General features: G+C 48.6%; 1 protein-coding gene across 1 annotated transcript; it reads right to left on the reverse strand.

The window, feature by feature from the left end:
• Positions 1 to 3,910: 3,910 nt before the first annotated feature.
• DDRGK1 (DDRGK domain containing 1) lies at positions 3,911 to 15,467 on the reverse strand. The gene is made up of 9 exons (XM_041733198.1): positions 15,310 to 15,467; positions 13,912 to 14,118; positions 11,944 to 12,056; positions 11,614 to 11,715; positions 8,305 to 8,427; positions 7,978 to 8,016; positions 5,339 to 5,395; positions 4,579 to 4,627; positions 3,911 to 4,206 (listed from the first exon to the last, which is right to left on the reverse strand). Exons 1-9 carry the CDS (start codon positions 15,398 to 15,400, stop codon positions 4,040 to 4,042), a joined length of 948 nt encoding a protein of 315 aa, XP_041589132.1. The 5' UTR covers positions 15,401 to 15,467; the 3' UTR covers positions 3,911 to 4,039.
• Positions 15,468 to 18,840: the final 3,373 nt, after the last annotated feature.

Raw genomic sequence — 18,840 nt, forward strand, 5'->3', positions numbered from 1 at the left:
GTTCAACCAACTGCATCACCCAGGGACCCTTATTTATTTTATTTTATTTTATTTTATTATTTTATTTTTATTTTATTTTATTTTATATTTTATTTATTTTATTTTTAAATTTATTTTTTATTTTATTTTATTATTTTATTATTTTATTTTATTTTATTTTTTATATTTTATTTTATTTTATTATTTATTTTATTTTATTATTTTATTTATTATTTTATTATTTTATTTTATTTTATTATTTATTTCATTTCATTTCATTTCATTTCATTTCATTTCATTTCATTTCATTTCATTTCATTTCATTATTTTTAGGGCCTACAAATTGTCTTCTCCATGAATGGGAATGAAGAAAAGGACCACTCATTTTTTAGAAGGTAGAAATGCTGGCAACAGGGAAGACCAGATCAATAAGCTTATTAGAAGGATGAAGTAAAGCATCTACTGCTTTTATTTTTGTAATCTGGTCAATTAATAAATGGCTACTTTCAAACTGAAAAAAAATTTTATTTTTAAGTAATCTCTATACTCAACATGGGGCTCAAACTCACAACCCCAAGACTCCCAAACTCCAAACTGAGCCAGCCAGGCCCCCTCACTGTGTTTAAGTTTTTAGTTATGAGAAACTTTTTTTTTTTTTAAATATTTTATTTACTTATTCATGAGAAACACAGAGGGAGAGGCAGAGACACAGGCAGAGGGAGAAGAAGGCTCCACACAGGGAGCCCGACGTGGGACTCGATCCCAGGACTCCAGGATCACGCCCCTGGAGGCTGAAGGCAGATGCTCAACCAGTGAGCCACCCAGGCATCCCTATGAGAAACTTTCAATATAAAAATAAAGGAGGATAAATTCCATGTACCCATTACTCAGTTTTTATAATTTTTCAACTCATGGCCAATCTTATAACCACTTTTGAAATGACAAGTTGTATTCTGTGGCTTCCTAACCATGGGTAATCAGTATTAGGCCTTGAAGGTCCATAAAAAAGAGAAGTTGTAGGGTGCCTGGCTGGCTCAGTCAGTTAAGCATCTGCCTTTGGCTCAGGTCTTGATCTCAGAGTCCTGGGAGTGAGCCCCACATCAAGTTCCCTGCTCAGCAGGAGTCTGCTTTTTCCTCTCCGTCCCTCCCTCCCGCTTGTGCTTGAGTTCACTGTCTCAAATAAAATCTTAGAAAGAAAAAAGAAAAAGAAAGAAAGAAAGAAAGAAAGAAAGAAAGAAAGAAAGAAAGAAAGAAAGAAAGAAAGAAAGAAAGAAAGAAAGAAAGGGAAGGGAAAGGGAAGGGAAAGGGAAGGGAAAGGGAAAGGGAAGGAAGAGGGAAGGAAGAGGGAAGGGAAAGGGAAGGGAAAGGGAAGGGAAAGGGAAGGAAGGTTGTGATAGAACAAAACTGAACTGGGCTGGACTCTACTGGGAGCAAGTGGTATCAAACCAGGCCTGTTGAGCTGGCCCATAAAGACAGGCACCTAGAACAAGCAAATGAGCATTTTGTATATTGGAAGCTCCAAAACCAGAATTAACCCAATGAGTTGGAAACAGTCAAGTGTTTCTTATGGCGACGGTGGGGGGTAGAGGTAGGGGGTAGGGGGTGGGGGGATACTAACCATGAAAAATGGGCCACACTACTAAAGGACTCAGGGTCACAGTCAATGTAAAATCCTGGGTCCCTGCTTCTGAATCACCATCCATCATATATACATCCTCAGCCACCTGAGATAATCACCCTGAGGCTCCAGTACCCTCAGGAAGAGGGTTTATTTCAAAACAGAGCTGGCGAATTAGCAAATGTAAACCCATGGTATTGAGAGGATTATAATCAGCTTCAATATTACACATACAGATCAATAATGTCATTGTTACTACTACTAGATGTATCTGGTCTACTTTTTGAGATGTGAAAGTATTTAAAGTAATTCCATAATTAATTTGGGAACTTTATTTTTTAATTTGGAAATTTTAAATGCTGAGAAATATTTAAGTAATAACTGTTTAAATTAAGCTTGAAAAATTACAAGTGGTTAAACCCAAAAGTTTTCATTTATTGAGAATAATATATACAAACTTAGAAAAATGTTAATCACTATTTCAAGAACCGCTTATTTGAGAAATTTATTAGATTAGTGGATAGATCACTAAAAAATGCACAAGGGTCATAGGTTGCCCCTCACCCCCACTATGCCCTTGGGATACAAAGGGTTTTAGAAGGCTTCCAGGACATGAGAAAGGGATGTGCCTTTTCCTCCCTTCTGGCCTGTGGAATGAGGAGGTGGGAGTGCTACAGTCCTCCTGCCACTGGAGGTGGCAGTGGCTGAGGACAACGGAAGGAGGAGGAGACCTGGAGCTGCTGTCTTGTTTTGGGAGAATCTCTTTCCAGTGGGGATTTTAATTACTTGTAACTTGATGGCCTGTCTCTCCACTCCACCCCCACTGCCTTCTCAACCTAGGCACACACTGGAATCTCCGACTGATGCCTCCTGGGTCTCACCCCCCAAGATTCTGATTCCACTGGTCTAGGATGTAGCCTGGCATGAGACTGTTGACAATTTGACAATTCCCCAGGGGCTTCTCACCACCTCTCAGGGGCTTCTAATGAGCAACCAGGGTTGAGAAACATCACTTAAACTGTAAGCCTTCTTTTCCCTTTATTTTTTTATTTTTTATTTTTTTAATTTTTATTTATTTATGATAGTCACAGAGAGAGAGAGAGGCAGAGACATAGGCAGAGGGAGAAGCAGGCTCCATGCACCGGGAGCCCGACGTGGGATTCGATCCCAGGTCTCCAGGATCGTGCCCTGGGCCAAAGGCAGGCGCTAAACCGCTGCGCCACCCAGGGATCCCTTCTTTTCCCTTTATAATTTTGTTTCTTTCTCATACTATCAGTACCTTTACCTGTTTCTTCCCTCTCCTACTGGACTATGGGCTCCCAGATGGCTTTCCAAACAATGCACGTGGCCCTTTCCAGCTCCAGGTGACTCCAAATGCCTGTTGCTGACAGAAGCAGCAGTCATGTCTCACTTGGAATTTTAAGTACTATAGTTAATGTCTATAGCACCAAGTGAATCAAAATCATCCTTGGTAACACTCAGGAAGGCTCTACCCTACAGCCTAATGTCCTGTCTCCATCACCATCTATAGGCAGTGTCTTCCAGGGTGGGAACAGAAAGCTGCCCCCCTACCAGGCATCAGAAGTGGGTGGTTTATGTTTAAGGGGTACCTTGTAGAAAAATACACATTTAAACTCATGCCTCACCCTCAGCGCAGCAGGATGCTCACACCACCAAGAGCCCACAGGAACTAGAGTGACTGACCCTACAGGAGTTACACATCTCCTATCTCACACCCACTCCTGAGCATATGGTCCTTACCTCCACTAGTGGGTGGAATCACCCACACCGTTTAAACTTTCTGTCCAGGATGGAGAGCTAAATTCACGTGATGGACCGTAGGAAGTGCATCCCTCTACTGCAGAATTCAGCTCAAGCAGGTTCCACGCTTCCTTCCACCTGCCCAGCCTTTGTCCCTCCCTGACCACCCCTCTCTCCTTCTCAAAGATGCTTAGGACTCTACCTTGGCACTTCCCTCTCCTCTTTAAGGGCTCTCAGGCCTCTGTGGGGCTCCTAAAACCATCCATATAAACAAAAGTGAGACCTCCCTTGCCAGTTAGGGGAGATGTCCTAAGGTTTGCTCTGGGACATAGGTAAGGAAGAGAAAGAATTCATCTTTGTAGGATACAAAGAAACACAGTAAACACTCAATATTCTTTTTAAATAAATAAACACATAAGAATGGAACTTTCATCTGCCTCCACAGGGCTTCTCCCACCCATCCCCCAGAAATATTCTGAGCACTAGACTTTAGTTGATCATCTGGGATCCCAGGCCAGGTCTTCTGTCACACCAAGCCACACCAAGCTCAGCAATGCTCACAGGGCTTTAATCTAGAACTGCCTGGCCACATTCCATCTCTCCCCCAGGGTGGTGGGGAGGGATCAAGATGTATGGCCAGGTAGGCTGTGCTAGCTCCCAGTCCAAAAGGGAAGGGCTAGGTCAGGCGGGGGACTGGAGAGAAGGCTCCTGGCCCCAGGAGATGAGGGAGTTGCTGGCCTGGGCAAGCTCAGTGATGGACACCCGGCCCCGCTGTCGGATGAAGTTAGCCACAGCAGCCAGTTCCTCGGGAGTTATGTAGATGAACTTGCCCCGGTCGTCAATCACACCTGTGGGGACAGGATGGTTGTAGAGCTGAGCCCTCTAGGGCCCTCTCCCCCTGCTACCAGAAAATGCCCACCCAGCCACCTCTTCACAACTGGCTCAGAGCTCTCCAGGCCTGTGTACCTGCCTAGTCTCTCCTGGCAACATCCAATCCTGGCTTATGTGAGTCAAATCAGGCTTCCTTGCCTGTCCCTGCCACCCTGAGCCGCTCTCAGGCCTGGGCAAGTCCCTCTGTTCAGTGCCCCTCCTGCACACCACCTCCTGACCCAGGGCTGGGAGAGGGGTCATCCTGCCTCTGCAACAAATCCCTGCAGGCCCTCTGTGACAAGACACTCCCCAAGGCCAGGGCCTACAGTGACTGCTTCTCATCCCCTCACCTGTCAGAGTCCCCTCAGCCAGCAGATCCTGGATGCGGTTTATGGTATCCTATGAGAAGAACAAGTCTCAGAGCAGAGATGGGCACTACCGTCCCAGTAGACAACTACTCTCTCCCTCCCACCACCGCCAACTCTCCTCTCCTCTTCACGGCCACCCCCAATGTGACTGTGTGCTTCTGCAGAAGGGCTCAGAGGACATAGGGCTCTGATCCCAGGGCACTGGAGGAACTCTGAGAGAAGCTTTCTTCAAGGCAGGAGAGGAGTGGTGGGGACATTTGGCCGTGAAGGCTGGCACAGCCTGTTTGCAAGGGAGTTGTCAAGGTAACTGGGTTTGGGCTGCCTCGGTGACAGGGGCTGCTGGAGTGATGGGAGTTTGGGCTTTTTTCTTTCCTCTGTCTAGTAGAAAGACAAGATTCCTGAGGTGCCAAAAACTACCTATAGTCTACTCTTGCTTGAAGGCAGTAAGACTCTATCTTTAGGACGCCTGGGTGGCTAAGCGGTTGAGCATCTGCCTTCAGCTCAGGGCATGATCCTGGAGTACTGGGATCGAGTCCCACATCAGGCTTCCTGCATGGAGCCTGCTTCTCCTTCTGCCTGTGTCTCTGCCCCCCCGCCCCCCGCCCCTCTCTTTTATGAATAAATAAAATCTAAAAAAAAAAAAAAAAAAAAAAAAGACTCCATCTTTAAGGCAGTCCCCCTCTGACAGCTGTACAGACCCTCTGGCCACATTCCACAGAGGAGGCCACCTTCAAGTACTTACCTGCGTCCGCAGGCCCACCTGGGAAGCCAGATCTTCCAAGAGCACGACCTTGGACTGCTGTGAAGGGGAGAAAGGGGGACCTTGGGCAAAGGCTCTCCGCATGGGAGCCCTCTAAGGTTGGCACACCAACCTGCTCTGCTCTGGGTGGATGGCTAAGCAGGCTACGTGCTCCCAAGGGAGAACCTCGTTCCCTTCATACACGATTCACATGTTCTCCCAGCCGCCTGGACACAGATACACACACTCTCATGAACTCTCGTGTCCCTAATTACTGGGAAGGATGTGCCCAAACCAACACCTGCCCCAAGTAGTGATGTCCTGGCCTAGAGACTACCCTGGGACCGATATGCATGGAGAGCTAAGCACAGCTGCTACCTTCCTCCTCTGCAGCCAGCCGTATCATTTTATCATGAATGGCTGCAAGGGGAAGCGCCACAGAGATGAAAGGAAGGGCTGACAATTGCCAAAAGCTTATTAAAAAACTGTCACTAGGGCCTATGTTTGCTGAAGGTCTGCTAGGACAAGGAGCAGAGAAGGTGTGGGGGGTACGGTGGTCCACAAGACACAGTTCCTGCCCTTGAGCTCACAGCCAGCGCAGAAGACAGACGAGAATATGGACAAGAAGAGAGCAGATGGGAAGCCCTGACGAGCCAGGGTCTTGGTGGGAACAGTATAGCTCATTCGTGTCTCACCTTTGTTCACTGCCCTCTCTGCCTAGAGAGCCCCACAAGCCTGACATGCCACACTGTGCACCATCCTCTTCAGGCCGTTGAGGTACTGCCATCTACCCGTAAGATAACTATCACTAAATCTGCTCAGTGCTTCCCTCACACTCTCAGTAGAAACTCTGCTTCCTCGTTGGGTGGGTTGGGACAGGAGGGGAGTGGGGGTGTGGCCGAGGGTCCACTGCCGGGTCCTACCCATGCATCTGCCCTGCCTCCCCCCACACAGACAACATGTGACTTGAGAGAAGGCGGTCTGTTGCATTTCTAGGAATCTTCCACAGCAAATGAGCTGGGGGAGGAGTGACATGGTGACACCTCCTCAGCTGCAGATGGCATGTGACTCTTCAAAATGCCAAAATGAATGTGCAAGCAGGGAGGTAAGTGAGTCGCAGTTGGGCCAAGAGGTGGCAAGCACAAGGTGACCTGGCCAGCTGGCTTCTACCTACCAAGCAGGGAGCAGACACTGGGGTCTTAGGATAGCTCAGAATGCAGAGTCACCCCAGGTGTCCCTGAAGACCTGGCCTGGGGGAGCTGCTGGGCCAAAAGTGTGCTTGGAAAAACAAACCAACCCACTCAGCTCTGCTCAGAAAAAAAGAGGGAATCAACAAGAACAAGTCATGCCTACGCTGCACATAAACTCTGCTTGGCACAAAAACATGCCTCCAGTTCTGAAATCCTAGGATTACAGGGCCCATTCCCCTGAGCCTGGAAGAAGGCAGGTGGGCTGAACTCTGAAGTCTTCCTTCTCCATGTAGACAGCAACTCTAGAAGGACCAGCCTGCACAGGCTGGAAAGACCTCTATCGTCCAGAAGAGTCTGGAGAACCCCCAGAAAAGGACCTCTCCAGAGAGCCTCTGAAAGCAAGGGCTGGAACTGCCCCTAGGGCCTTTACTCAAAAGTCTGCAGAGAAGAGGGGAGATGAAACTGGTGGAGGAGACCTTCCTGGAGGAAGACTCAAGGCTGGGCTGGTCGCTGCTCGCTGGGGAGGGGGGATGGGGAGTTCCAAACAGCAGCAGGAGAGTGAGAGAGAGAGAGATCTTGACAGCCCTGAGGGTGTCAGGGTGGAGAATGAGCTGTCTCCCTCCCAGGAATACCACTGGGCCCCCAGGCGGTGAGCCCCGCCCCTCACCGCTGGGAGGAGTTCGAATTCTGCTCCATTTGGAAGAGGCAGGGGGAGGATTATGCAAGGCCTGGCTCCTTGGCACCCCCTAGGAGCACCCCCACTGCCGCCCCCACTCCCTCTGCACGCCTTCCCTCAGCCGCCTCTGCACCTCTGAGCTGCACTTGGAAACCTCTCCCCTCTCGCATCCTTCGTGGGAGAGAAGTTGCTTAGCAGCATAGCAGAGCAGGACGTGCTTATGCAACCTGGAGCAGTATCCAGTGTGGCTACAGGCAGAGGGGGACACACGTGCTGCCCCGCCCTAGATTCCAAAGGAAACATCATCCTGTTTCCCTGAAGACCCAAGTCTCTGGTCAGGAACACGTGGCAGGGGATGCTTGTTTCAACTCAGTAGAGCCTCAGTGTGACAGAAGTGACAGAAAACACATATGAAGAAACTTGAAAACAGTGACTCACTGAGCGTGGGGTCTGAGAAGCAGGAAGACTGTCAAACCCTAAATGTGAGAAGAGACTGGGGGCTAAGGCCTCCCACACAGACCGGGTCCATCCTCACTGTCAAAGAAGAAAGGGCTCTTTTACTCAGGACCGGGCAGGGCAGCTTAGATTCTCAGGTCCCCTGCCCTCTCCTGCATGAGCTTCAGCAAGCCACCTAGAACCCTGCCTTGGGTCCACTTAGTCCCCCAGCCCCAGAAAGTGCACGCATGCGTGCACTCTCACACACCCTACACCCTATACGTAACATGCATGCGTGAGGCAGGGAGCTGATGCCCAAGCTCTGTCCTGCAGCTTCTTACCTTAATGTAGTTGATGAATTCAGTCAGGAAGCTATGGGACTAGAGGAGTAGAGAAATCAGGGTGAGTGTCGCCTTTTAGGGGCCACGGGGGTCTATGCCTACCCACCTGCTTGCCACCTGCATGAGCAGAGCTCCCCATAGTGAGAGATTTGGAGGCATGGCCTCTCCTGAGGACAAGGCCTTTGGCCACTAGAGCCTGCTGGGCCTGCTGCCTACCCACCTCTCAATGCCTGACAAGGGTGGCAGGCAAGGAACAATTGGGTATCTGGGATAGGGTGGCAGGCTTGGTGGGCACAGGGATGGGCTTCCCAGGGGCAGCGGGCCCACCTGTTCTTCAGTCATGGTCTCGCCCACACCTTCCTCCTCCACCACGAAGGCTTCCTTCAGTTTCAGGTACTCCTCATGCTCTCGCTGGGCCTGCTCCTCCCGGGCCTTCCTCTCTTCCTCCTCCTGTGGACAAGAGTCGGGTACTTTGGGGCGGGTGACCACTCCATCCGTGTTCTGGGCTGTGCTGCCCCCACAGGGCACCAGGGCATACAACCTGGCCCTTTCTCAGGAACACAGTTCCTTCAGGACATTGTTCCTTCAATCCCAAGCTGAGCTGCAGGCAGAGGCCCTTGTTTTCATCAGTTCCATCACCTCCCAGACGCATGCTGTTCAGCCCCCTCACCTTTAAAATTCTGCCAGTGACTTCAATCCACAGTATCTTGCTATCACCTTCCTTCCTCCTCTTCCTGTCTGTTACATCTAAACTTCGTGGACACTCAGGCTACATTTCCTCATCATCCATTCACCCTACCTGCGCACTCCAGTGGCTTCTGATACTCAATTCTGCCAAAACAAGTGCTTCGGTCTCACCCAGGCCCTCCATCCCACCAAATCCAATGGGACAACTGTGCCTCATCACCCTGTCGTCTCGGTGTTGCTGAGAGAGCCAATCATTTCCTCTTCCTTCACTTGGCTGGGACACCCACCCTCTTGGATTTCCTCTTGCTCCTTGGGCCATTCTCCCCACCTCCTCCATTGCTCAGTCCCTCCTCCATCCTTCTTCCTCAGGCCACCCGGCATGCATCACACAACCATCTCCTTGCCCGTGACCGCCATAGTGGTACCCCTGCCCAAATCTCTCCTTCCATGTGACACACCCACTGGGCCACCTCACAGGCACCTCAAATTGAGTATGTCCAGAAAGATTTTGTGATCTACTCCCCACATGTCCGGTGTTCCTCATGGGTCTCTGGCTCAGTGAGTCACACAGCCATCTGGCTAGCTGGTCAGAAATAAAGTCCTATCTACCACTTCTGCCTTCAACTTCCGGAAAACTTCTCAGTCCATCCATGTCACACCACCACCACCACCACCACCACCACCACCACAGCTTCTCTCCAAGTTATCCTATTTTCCAGAGTTCTCAGAAAGATTTTTTTAAACCATGTAGCTAAAGCTGGGACAGAGAATATACAAAATAAGCCTGGAGCATCTTGGCAGTGCCAAAAAGTAAGAAAGTACTCAGAAAACAAACAGGTTACATCAAAGGTACACGGGGCCCAGCTGCAAGAGCTCCTGATGACCTACATAATAAAGATAGTACCTGACTGCAACACAAAATAAATATCCATGAGTCCATGTAGATAAAAACAATTAAATTTATACGCAGGGCAGCCCAGGTGGCTCAGCGGTTTAGCACCGCTTCAGCTCAGTACGTGATTCTGGAGATCCAGGATCGAGTCCCATGTTGGGCTCCCTGCATGGAGCCTGCTTCTGTCTCTGCCTCTCCCTCTGTCACGAATAAATAAAATCTTAAAAAAAAAAAAATTTAGGGATCCCTGGGTGGCGCAGCGGTTTGGCGCCTGCCTTTGGCCCAGGGCGCGATCCTGGAGACCCAGGATCGAATCCCACATCAGGCTCCCGGTGCATGGAGCCTGCTTCCCCCTCTGCCTATGTCTCTGCCTCTCTCTCTCTCTCTGTGACTATCATAAATAAATAAAAATTAAAAAAAAAAAATTTATACACAGAGCAGAAAAGGTAAATCTTCCATACAAAGCAATTCCGGATACTTTGCATACTCATCTCTCAAGGAGGCGGAGAATAACTCCCCATTCCATTAAGTGTGGGATATGTACAATAACTGTTCCTGTTTCCGAAGAAGTACAGAAAGGAGGGAGTAACATTATAGCGGAGAAATCTGGCAAGTAAAACCTGAGCCAAGCAATCAAGGTCAACATCAGTAATGACAAGACGACAACACATAACCTTCACATGCTGCGTTGAGAATGGCACTTCACCTGTGATCTTCTGAAAAATCCACAACCCCAGTCTCACCATGAGGAAAAAAAATCAACTGAATGCAAACTGAGAAATATTCTACAAAATACTTCTCAGTACCCAATACTCAACACTATCAAGATCATTAAAAGCAAGGAAAATCTGAGAAAATGTCATAACCTGAAGGAGTCTAAAGAGACACAGTAACTAAGTGTAACATGGTATCCTGGATGTGACTGTGGAGAACTCTGACATTTATGGTCCATCAGACAGGATCAATGTTCAGAAAGGCAGGGATGCCTAGGTGGCTCAGTGGTTAAGCGTCTGCCTTCAGCTTAGGGTGTGATCCTGGAGTCCTGGGATCGAGTCCCACATTGGGCTCCCTGCATGGAGTCTGCTTCTCCCTCTGCCTAGGTCTCTGCCTCTGTGTCTCTCATGAATAAATAAATAAAATCTTAAAAAGAAAATGTTCAGAAAGGTAAAAAACCCTCTCCACTGGGGCACCTAGGTGGCTCAGTGGTTGAGTGTCTGTCTGCCTTTGGCTAGCTCGTGATCCTGGGGTCCTGGGATCAAGTCCTACATCAGGATCCCCACAGGGAGTCTGCTTCTCCCCCTGCTTATGTCTCCGCCTCTCTCTTTGTGTGTCTTATAAACAAATAAGATCTTAAAAAACAAAAACAAAAAAAAAAAAAAACCAGCCCTCTCCACTAAGGCCTCCTCTCTGCTGTGCTCTGGCCCATCTGCTAGTGCACCCAAAGCCAGGCTTTCTGCCATCCAGGGCCAGTGAGAGGCCAAAGGCACCAGCGAGGTCTTCCTAACTGGGGCAGCCCTGTATATATACACGTCACACCTTTGTGATGTTCTGATGTGGGCATCGGTTCTCAGAAAGAAAGAAGGAAGCATCCAACAAACAAATGCTCATTAACCACCTCTACCTTCTCTGAGCATCCGTCTCCTCCATGCCAGACCCTGAACAGGACCCAGCTCAGGCAGGACCCACCAGCTCTTATGATGACCTTTAACAATTTTAAGGCTTTTAGGTTCCAGATTCCACTCCCCTCTCTGACCCCTCTCCGACCCTTCTCCCTCTTCCTTATCCTGTTTCAGCCACTCCAACCATCTCAATTTTCTTTCATTGCTCTGGGCATGTTCAATAAATCACATACACAAAAGTTCCCACCTCACACTTTGCCTTTCAGCAGCAGTTTTATACAGGTTGCGTTTAGAATCCAGGAACCAAATAAACCAGAGCCTGTTCCTGAACCCAGGATGAGTCTGTGGCCCATCTTCTAGGTTAAAGGTGAGGAACTGCATGAGAAGCAAGGCTGCCTGGGCAGGGGTCAGAAGTCAGGAGGGAAGGGTCCATCTCACCTTTTGTTCCTCCTCCAGACGAAGCCGCTCCTCCTCTTTCTTCCACTCTGCCTCACGCTGGGACTCAAGGCGTTTCCGCTCCTCACGCTCAGCCTCCTCTGCCTGGAAAGAGGCCTCCATTGGGAGCACATCCCCATCCCCAGCTAGAGCTTTCCAACCTCACAAACAGGCCACAGCAGGCAATGACTGGGTCAGATCACGGACCAAGGCTGTAGGAGACAGTCAGGCAAGCAGCATGCAAAGAGCCCAAGAGGAGGGCCTGACACAGGGAACAAGGAAGGCAGGACCCTTTCCCATTTCTCAGAGCTGCACCCCAACCCTTCTGCTTGCCTCACGCTGGGCTTTTCGCGCCTGTTTCTCCTCTAGTTTCCGTAGTTTCTTGGCTCCAATTTTCCCTGACAGGTGACTTTCCACCGGCTTCTCAATACTTTCTTCCTCCTGGGCTGCATACAGTCCAAAAAAGGCATTTCAGGTCCTGGAGAGGGCTGATGATGATGGGTTCATCCCCTCTCCGTATGGTGGCAAATCCCTTCTCCCATCTGTAAACATCACTAGCCCAGCTCTGTCCTCCAAAGACATCTACCATGAATGCAGAAATTAACACTCTGAGTGTGTGTGAGAGTGTATAAAGAGTGTGTATGGGATCCCTGGGTGGCGCAGCGGTTAGGCACCTGCCTTTGGCACAGGGCGCGATCCTGGAGACCCGGGATCGAATCCCACATCGGGCTCCCGGTGCATGGAGCCTGCTTCTCCCTCTGCCTGTGTCTCTGCCCCCCCCCCCCCCTCTCTCTCTCTCTCTCTGTGACTACCATAAATAAATAATAATAATAATAAAAAAAGAAATTATAAAAAAAAAAAGAGTGTGTAAGTGTTGAGGGTAGAGGATTAGGTGGGAGAATGGTAAGGGAATTATGGAGCAAGGGAACAGATAGTAACTTTGGATGCTGCATAGCCACAAAAAGGGAGGTGTCAGGTTCCAATATCTGAGTGTCTGAAAATCTCAGGCAGGGATGTTTGGGCTTGCAGAGTTCTCTGGTTTGTCTCTGAGCCAAACCTCCTGGGAAGGCTGGCCTCATGGGGAAATGTATCCCTGCCTCTTATCTGAATCTGTCCTCACTGCAGTCAGGAACTGCAGTGGGCTCTGGCCTCAGCCCCTGGTCAAAAAGACAGCTCCAACCCCAAGACTACCTAAAATTAGGGTCAGCTAAAAGTTAAAGACCTGTTGGGGCACCTGGGTGGCTCAGCTGGTTAAGCACCCACTCCTAATTTTGGCTCAGGTCATGATCTCAAGAACCCCTTAGCCCTTCCAGCTTGTAGAGTTTGCTTGAGATACTTCCCCCCTCCCCTTTCCCTCTCCCTTTCCCTCACTCCTGCCCCTGCATTGGCTCTCACCAGGCATGTGCGCACGCACACTCTCTCTCTCTTTCAAATAAGTAAGTAAATAAACAAATAAATAAATGGTGCCCAGGTGGCTCAGTTGGTTAAGTACCTGCCTTCGGAGCAGATGTAATCCCAGAGTCCCAGGACTGAGCCTCACATAGGAGCCCTTGCTCAGCAGGGGATCTGCTTCTCCCTCTCCCCTTTTCTACTTGTGTTTTTTTCTCTCTCTCAAATAAAAAAATAAAATCTTCAAAACAAAACAAAACCTGTTGATGATCGAGCAGCAGAAATGTCTGATCCCAAGTCTAAGACAAGAGGGATGGCACTACAGTGCCTCCTTTTTGAGCCAAAGGGGCTAATTCCCAAAAGTAGAAGGGTAAAAGGCCCAAATGCCCCTTCCTCAGGCTCAAACCAAGAGAAGATATATTTTTCCCCCACAATCCCAGGGGCTCTGTTGGTCTGCCAGGGATATGGAAGCTATGTCAACAATATGTCTCTATCTCCAAATTCTTTCTCTAGGGTTACACGTGACCTCACTTCAGAAGCTCCTGGCTAGGCACTCTGGCCCTAGCGTGAGGCTCTCAGATAATGCATGTGCCCATACCAGTAAGGTGTTGGGATATAAGAAGTGGTCTGAGGAACTCTCTGGGTCAATCTGAAGACCCTACCCTCTTACTTAGACACTGAAAGCCATGAAGGAAGAGGGGGCTGGCCCAATGGAACAGGGGTCAGGGTCCAGAATTGCTGCTCTCTGTGATCAAAGGATGGGTCCCAAGTCTCCCCTCCCCTAACTCTATCCTGTGGCTCCCAAACATGTTTCTTATATTGTACCTTCACACCCCACTCTTCCACCCAACTTTGGAGGTCCCCTCATGCCCGAAACCAGCCCCTGTCTCCTCCAGGCCGGGCCCCTCTCACCTGGGATGATGACCTCCTCCTCATTCTCCTCCACCTCTGCCCAGGCAACACGCTGGGCTCGACGCTGGGCCTGCAGACGGCTGCCCAGGTCCCTCCGGCGCCGGGGCCTGCCCCCGGCTCTCTGCTCCTCAGGCTCCAGGGGCCGAGGCTGGGCCACTGAGCCTGCTACTATGGGCAGCTCCTCATTGTGCAATGGGTCTTGGCCAGCTGTAGGGATGAGAGGAACAAAAAAACTGTCTAGCAGCTCAACCCACCTGATGTCAGACGACTAGCACCCTGGAACTCAACTTCCTCTGGACTCCATCTGCCCAAAGCACAAAGCCTAAATTTCTCAGATCAAAGAGGCCTTTATAACCCAGACTCACGCCTTGGTCCTAATGCAAGAAGATCACCAGTTCACCCTTGACTTTGTTGATACCTTTCCAGCTGGTATGTCAGAAGACTACCAGCCTACAAGAGGAGATGAAGCCCTACCTCCTCCAGGAAGCTCACCCTGACTTCTCCAGACCACATCTGCATGCCTACTGCAAGACTGCATTTATTTCTTCCCTAAAACCACCTGCCGTAGTTTTATAAAGCATCCCAACGGGGAGCACAGCTGGGAGCTGAGTCTTCCCTTTCAAGAAGATTTCTTGGCTATCTGCCTTACTTCAGCTTTCTCTCCCCTGCACTTGGGAGCATGGAGGTGCTCTGAAGTTGCTTGTGGGCTCAGAGACGAGGAGAGATGTACACACAAACCTACCGACTGACAAGAAATAGAGGATGCAGGGTGACAGGCATATCTGTTCTGTACCATGGCAAAAGACACGGGCTCCTGGTCGGGGTGCAGAAGAGGAAGGAGGTTGCATTGGTGCTGTCTTTGAGGGGATAGGAAGGAGCTTCAGGGAGTTACAGCTCGTGAGTAGACACAAAAGACTCGGTGCTCCCTTCTTGGCACCTGCTCTGGAGCCAGCCTGGGTAGGACGGGACACCCCTGAGGTCTCTGCTAGGGGCGCACAAGGGGACAGCCCCAGTGAGGGATGGGAGAATGTCCGTCAGGAGATGCGGGGGGAGGGGGGGGCGCGAGGCGAGGAGGGAGGAGGGGGGTGGGGTAGGGAGGAGCCGAGAAGGGGATTGGAGCGAGGCTCTCTCTGAGGCTGGGAGAAAGGTGTAGGCGCCGGGCCATCCCGTCCGGGAGTAGGGCTGCGGTACCGCAGCTAGCCGCCGGCTCCCCGACGCGCAGGTACGCGCACGCGCGCAGCTGGCCTGAAGCGCGACGAGCGCGATTCCGCGCAGAGCTTTCCGTCAGCCCAGCCAGCAGGCCGGCGCATGCGCAGGAGCCGCGGTGCGACGGCCTACAAAGCCTCAGGAGGCCAAAGAACGCGGCCCCACCCGCCCTGGAGCGGCGGCATCTCCTACCTGCTGCTGTCCGGCCCCGGCTGCGAGTCAGAAAAAAGATAAGGCCGACAAGCAAAGCCGCCGCCACCAGGTATACCACGGGGGTCACCATGACGAGGGCTTCCAGTCTGAACCCGCGCGTCCACCCAGGCCCCGGATCTCCCGGGCCCCGCCCAACGCCCGCTTGGCTCCTCCCACCACAGGCCCCGCCCACCCAGCGGGGCCCCGCCCAGGCCGCGCACTCCAGACGGACGCCTCCGTTTTCTAAAAGGAATTTGGGGGGCAGACGCATACTCATAAATGGAAATTATCGCAAACGATTTTATGCGGTGCAACATTTATACATGTTTTTAAAAAGCGTTAAGCAATATCAGCGTATTTATGTAAACACATGTAGAAAAAGTACAAAAAATGCGTAGGAATGATACACATCAACTTCAGGATGGATGTTATGAAGAGGAACAAGGATTAATGGGATTAAGGGCAGAGCTTTGTCTGTATCTGTGACATATAATTTCTTTAGGAGAGGGGAGGGAAAGAGACCAAATCTCATATTTATTTTGGTTTTCAAGTCTTCTATTTAAATAAATTGTGATATAGTTTTGGGACCAGACCTGCAATTTTAGACCTATTTTAGTATAAAATTAGCCTTATTAGACTAATACAAGAATTAGTAACCCAGTTTTCCAGAATAAACACTCAAAATTTAAGTACCCACAGGGAATTTAAATTTCCCTGTTTTTTAACTTAAATTAGCCAACATAAATTAGTTTCAGATGTGTTGAGTGATTTATCAGTTGCATGTAATACCCAGTGCTAATCACATCATGTGCCCCCCCCTTAATGCCCATCACAGAGGTACTCCATCCCCCTCACCCACCTCCCCTCCTTCAACTTAGTTAACAGTCTCATGGGTTTTCTCCCTGATGACTTCCTATTGAGTTTTCTCTCCCTTACCCTGTGATCCTCTGCACTTTTTCTTACATTCCACATAGGAGTGAAACCATACAACTGTCTTTCTCTGATTAAGTTATCTCAGTTCCTCCGTTCCATCCACATCAATGTAAATAAATGGTAAGTATTCATCCTTTCTGATGTCTGAGTAATATTCCATTGTGTATGTGTATATATATATATATATCTCACATACTTATTCACTCATCTGTCAATGAATTTCTCTTTAATTCTTAAGAATTATTTAGAAACTAGGAACTAATTATACCTCAGCAAAGTTGTTTGGGGAAAAAAAACAGGACAGAATATAAACTCAAAATTTTTGAAAAAGCAAATAGCAACCACTGGGAATTTGCTGTAACAGCAATATGAAACTTTGTGTGCGTGTGTGTAACACAAAGATCCAAGGACAAACGGTATGAAGTGGAAGATTTGAAAAAAGATGGCACCATGTGAGCATCTCAATATTTGTTAAACTGGAATAATGGGAACTTCTGCATCTATTTTATTATTTTCTCTAACTCTGGAATATTTCATAATTTACATTTTTGGGGGCACCTGGGTGGTTCTGTGGTTGAGCCTCTGCCTTTGACTCAGGTTGTGATCCTGGGGGTCCAGGGATGGAGTCCCTGCATCAGGCTTCCCGCAGGGATCCTGCTTCTCCCTCTGCCTATGTCTCTGCCTCTCTCTGTGTGTCTCTCATAAATAAATAAAATCTTAAAAAAAAAAAAAAACCTTACATTTTTAAATTTTAAGCAAGCAAATAAGCCAGGATGGGTGAAATGAAAATAGCAAATTTCAAAATTATTAAAATTGGGTAATAGGTATATTTGGGCTCATTATAGTGCTCTTTTCTATTTTTTGTTAAGTTTGAGATTTCCCATAATAAAAAGTTTTATTAAAAACTAAAAATTAGGGGATCCCTGGGATTGAGTCCCACGTCGGGCTCCCTGCATGGAGCCTGCTTCTCCTTCTGCCTGTGTCTCTGCCTCTCTGTGTGTGTCTATCATGAATAAATAAATAAAATCTTTAAAAAAAAAAACTAAACTAAAAATTAGGGACTCCTGGGTAGCTCAGTGGTTGAGCATCTGCCTTCGACTCGGTCTGATCTTGGGGCATCTGCGTGGCTCGGTGGGTTAAACATCTTACCTGCAGCTCTGGTCATGATTCCAGGGTCCTGGCATTCAGCCCTGTGGGCTCCCTGCTCAGCGGGGAGTCTGCTTCTCCTTCTCTCTGCCCTCTACCACGTATATGTTCTATCACTTGCACTCTCTCTCTCAAAAAAAAAAACAAAAACAAAAACAAAAAAACCCCAAAAACCAAAACCAAAAACAACCACTACATTCAGACCACATTGCCTCATCAGACTGCCTGAACTTCAGGACTACCTAAGGACAATGCGTTTTGGCCTATGCAATATCTTGCTATGGTAAGGTCAATGAGCAAAGGTTTTTTGATATTCCCTGACAAATCCTAGGGTCTACAAGATTTTGAGATTATCAGGAGACAAGAACATTAAGCAAAATAACTCATCCAGGCACTGAGAGACCTCTGACTTGAGTTTCCTCTGTCAGGGATTTCCTCACCAGGAGAGAGGGGCCCTGAATCTGCCCTTGCTGTTAGTCTGTGCTTGCTGAGTCCCTGGAGGAAGGAGACAGGTGGCTTGTTCAATGGGGGTGTCAGCAGTGGATCAAGGCCTGTCACAGGTGGGTCTGCTGGGGGCACTTTCTACCCTTTGATACTGTGGTGGAGGGGAAGACTTTCTCCTCTGCCTCTGGTCCTTCTACCTGGACTTACAATCAAATTGACATGAGACAGATTAAGAGGAGAAAATCAAATTTAATAGGTGTGTGTAAACGGAATCCACGAAGACAAGATTCCAATGACAATGAAGCAACAGGATGCTTACAAGAACTAAGGAGAAGGGGTAGGGGCTCGAGCATACAAAGGGGAAAAAACTCATTAGCAAGAAGGTGAAAAGGGATGTTTGGGAAACAAGGTTGCTCCATTATGCAGATAATTACTTCATGGTGTGTGGGTGTGTGTCTGTTAATACTTTTCTTCCAGTTGCAACCTCTCCAATGTAAATTTTTGCAGTTATGGTGGAGGCAAGAGCCTTTCCTGCATCTGCTGTTTTTATTACTTTTAACTCAAAATAATCTTTATGCCAAAGGGGCACATATTGAGGTATCTCATTCTGCACTCCTCCACTGTGTTCGGGATGCAAAGATCTGGCTGAGGGAGCGGGCATGGAGAAGGCATGATGGATGCGAGAAGGTGTAGGGATGAGGGAATGAGGGAGTTGAAATACTAAGGTCCCAAGCCTGGAAGATGGGTGTAAAGACCTGGCTTGCTTTAGGCTGTGCTAAATTTAAATTCAGAGGCAAGTAGTCATATAAAAAGAAAATAATTTCAAAGATACAGAGAACAGATTGGTAGTTGGGTGCTAGGAGAATGGGTGAAGGAGGTTGAAAGGCATAAACTTCCAGTTATAAAGTAAGTAATCCTGGAGAGGTACAGCGTGGTAGCATGTTGACTGTAGTTAACAATATTGTACTGCATATTTGAAGGTTGCTGAGAGAGTAAAATCTAAAGGTT

Source organism: Vulpes lagopus, chromosome 18, assembly GCF_018345385.1.
Source record: "Vulpes lagopus strain Blue_001 chromosome 18, ASM1834538v1, whole genome shotgun sequence".
In the NCBI taxonomy this organism is placed as follows: domain Eukaryota; kingdom Metazoa; phylum Chordata; class Mammalia; order Carnivora; family Canidae; genus Vulpes; species Vulpes lagopus.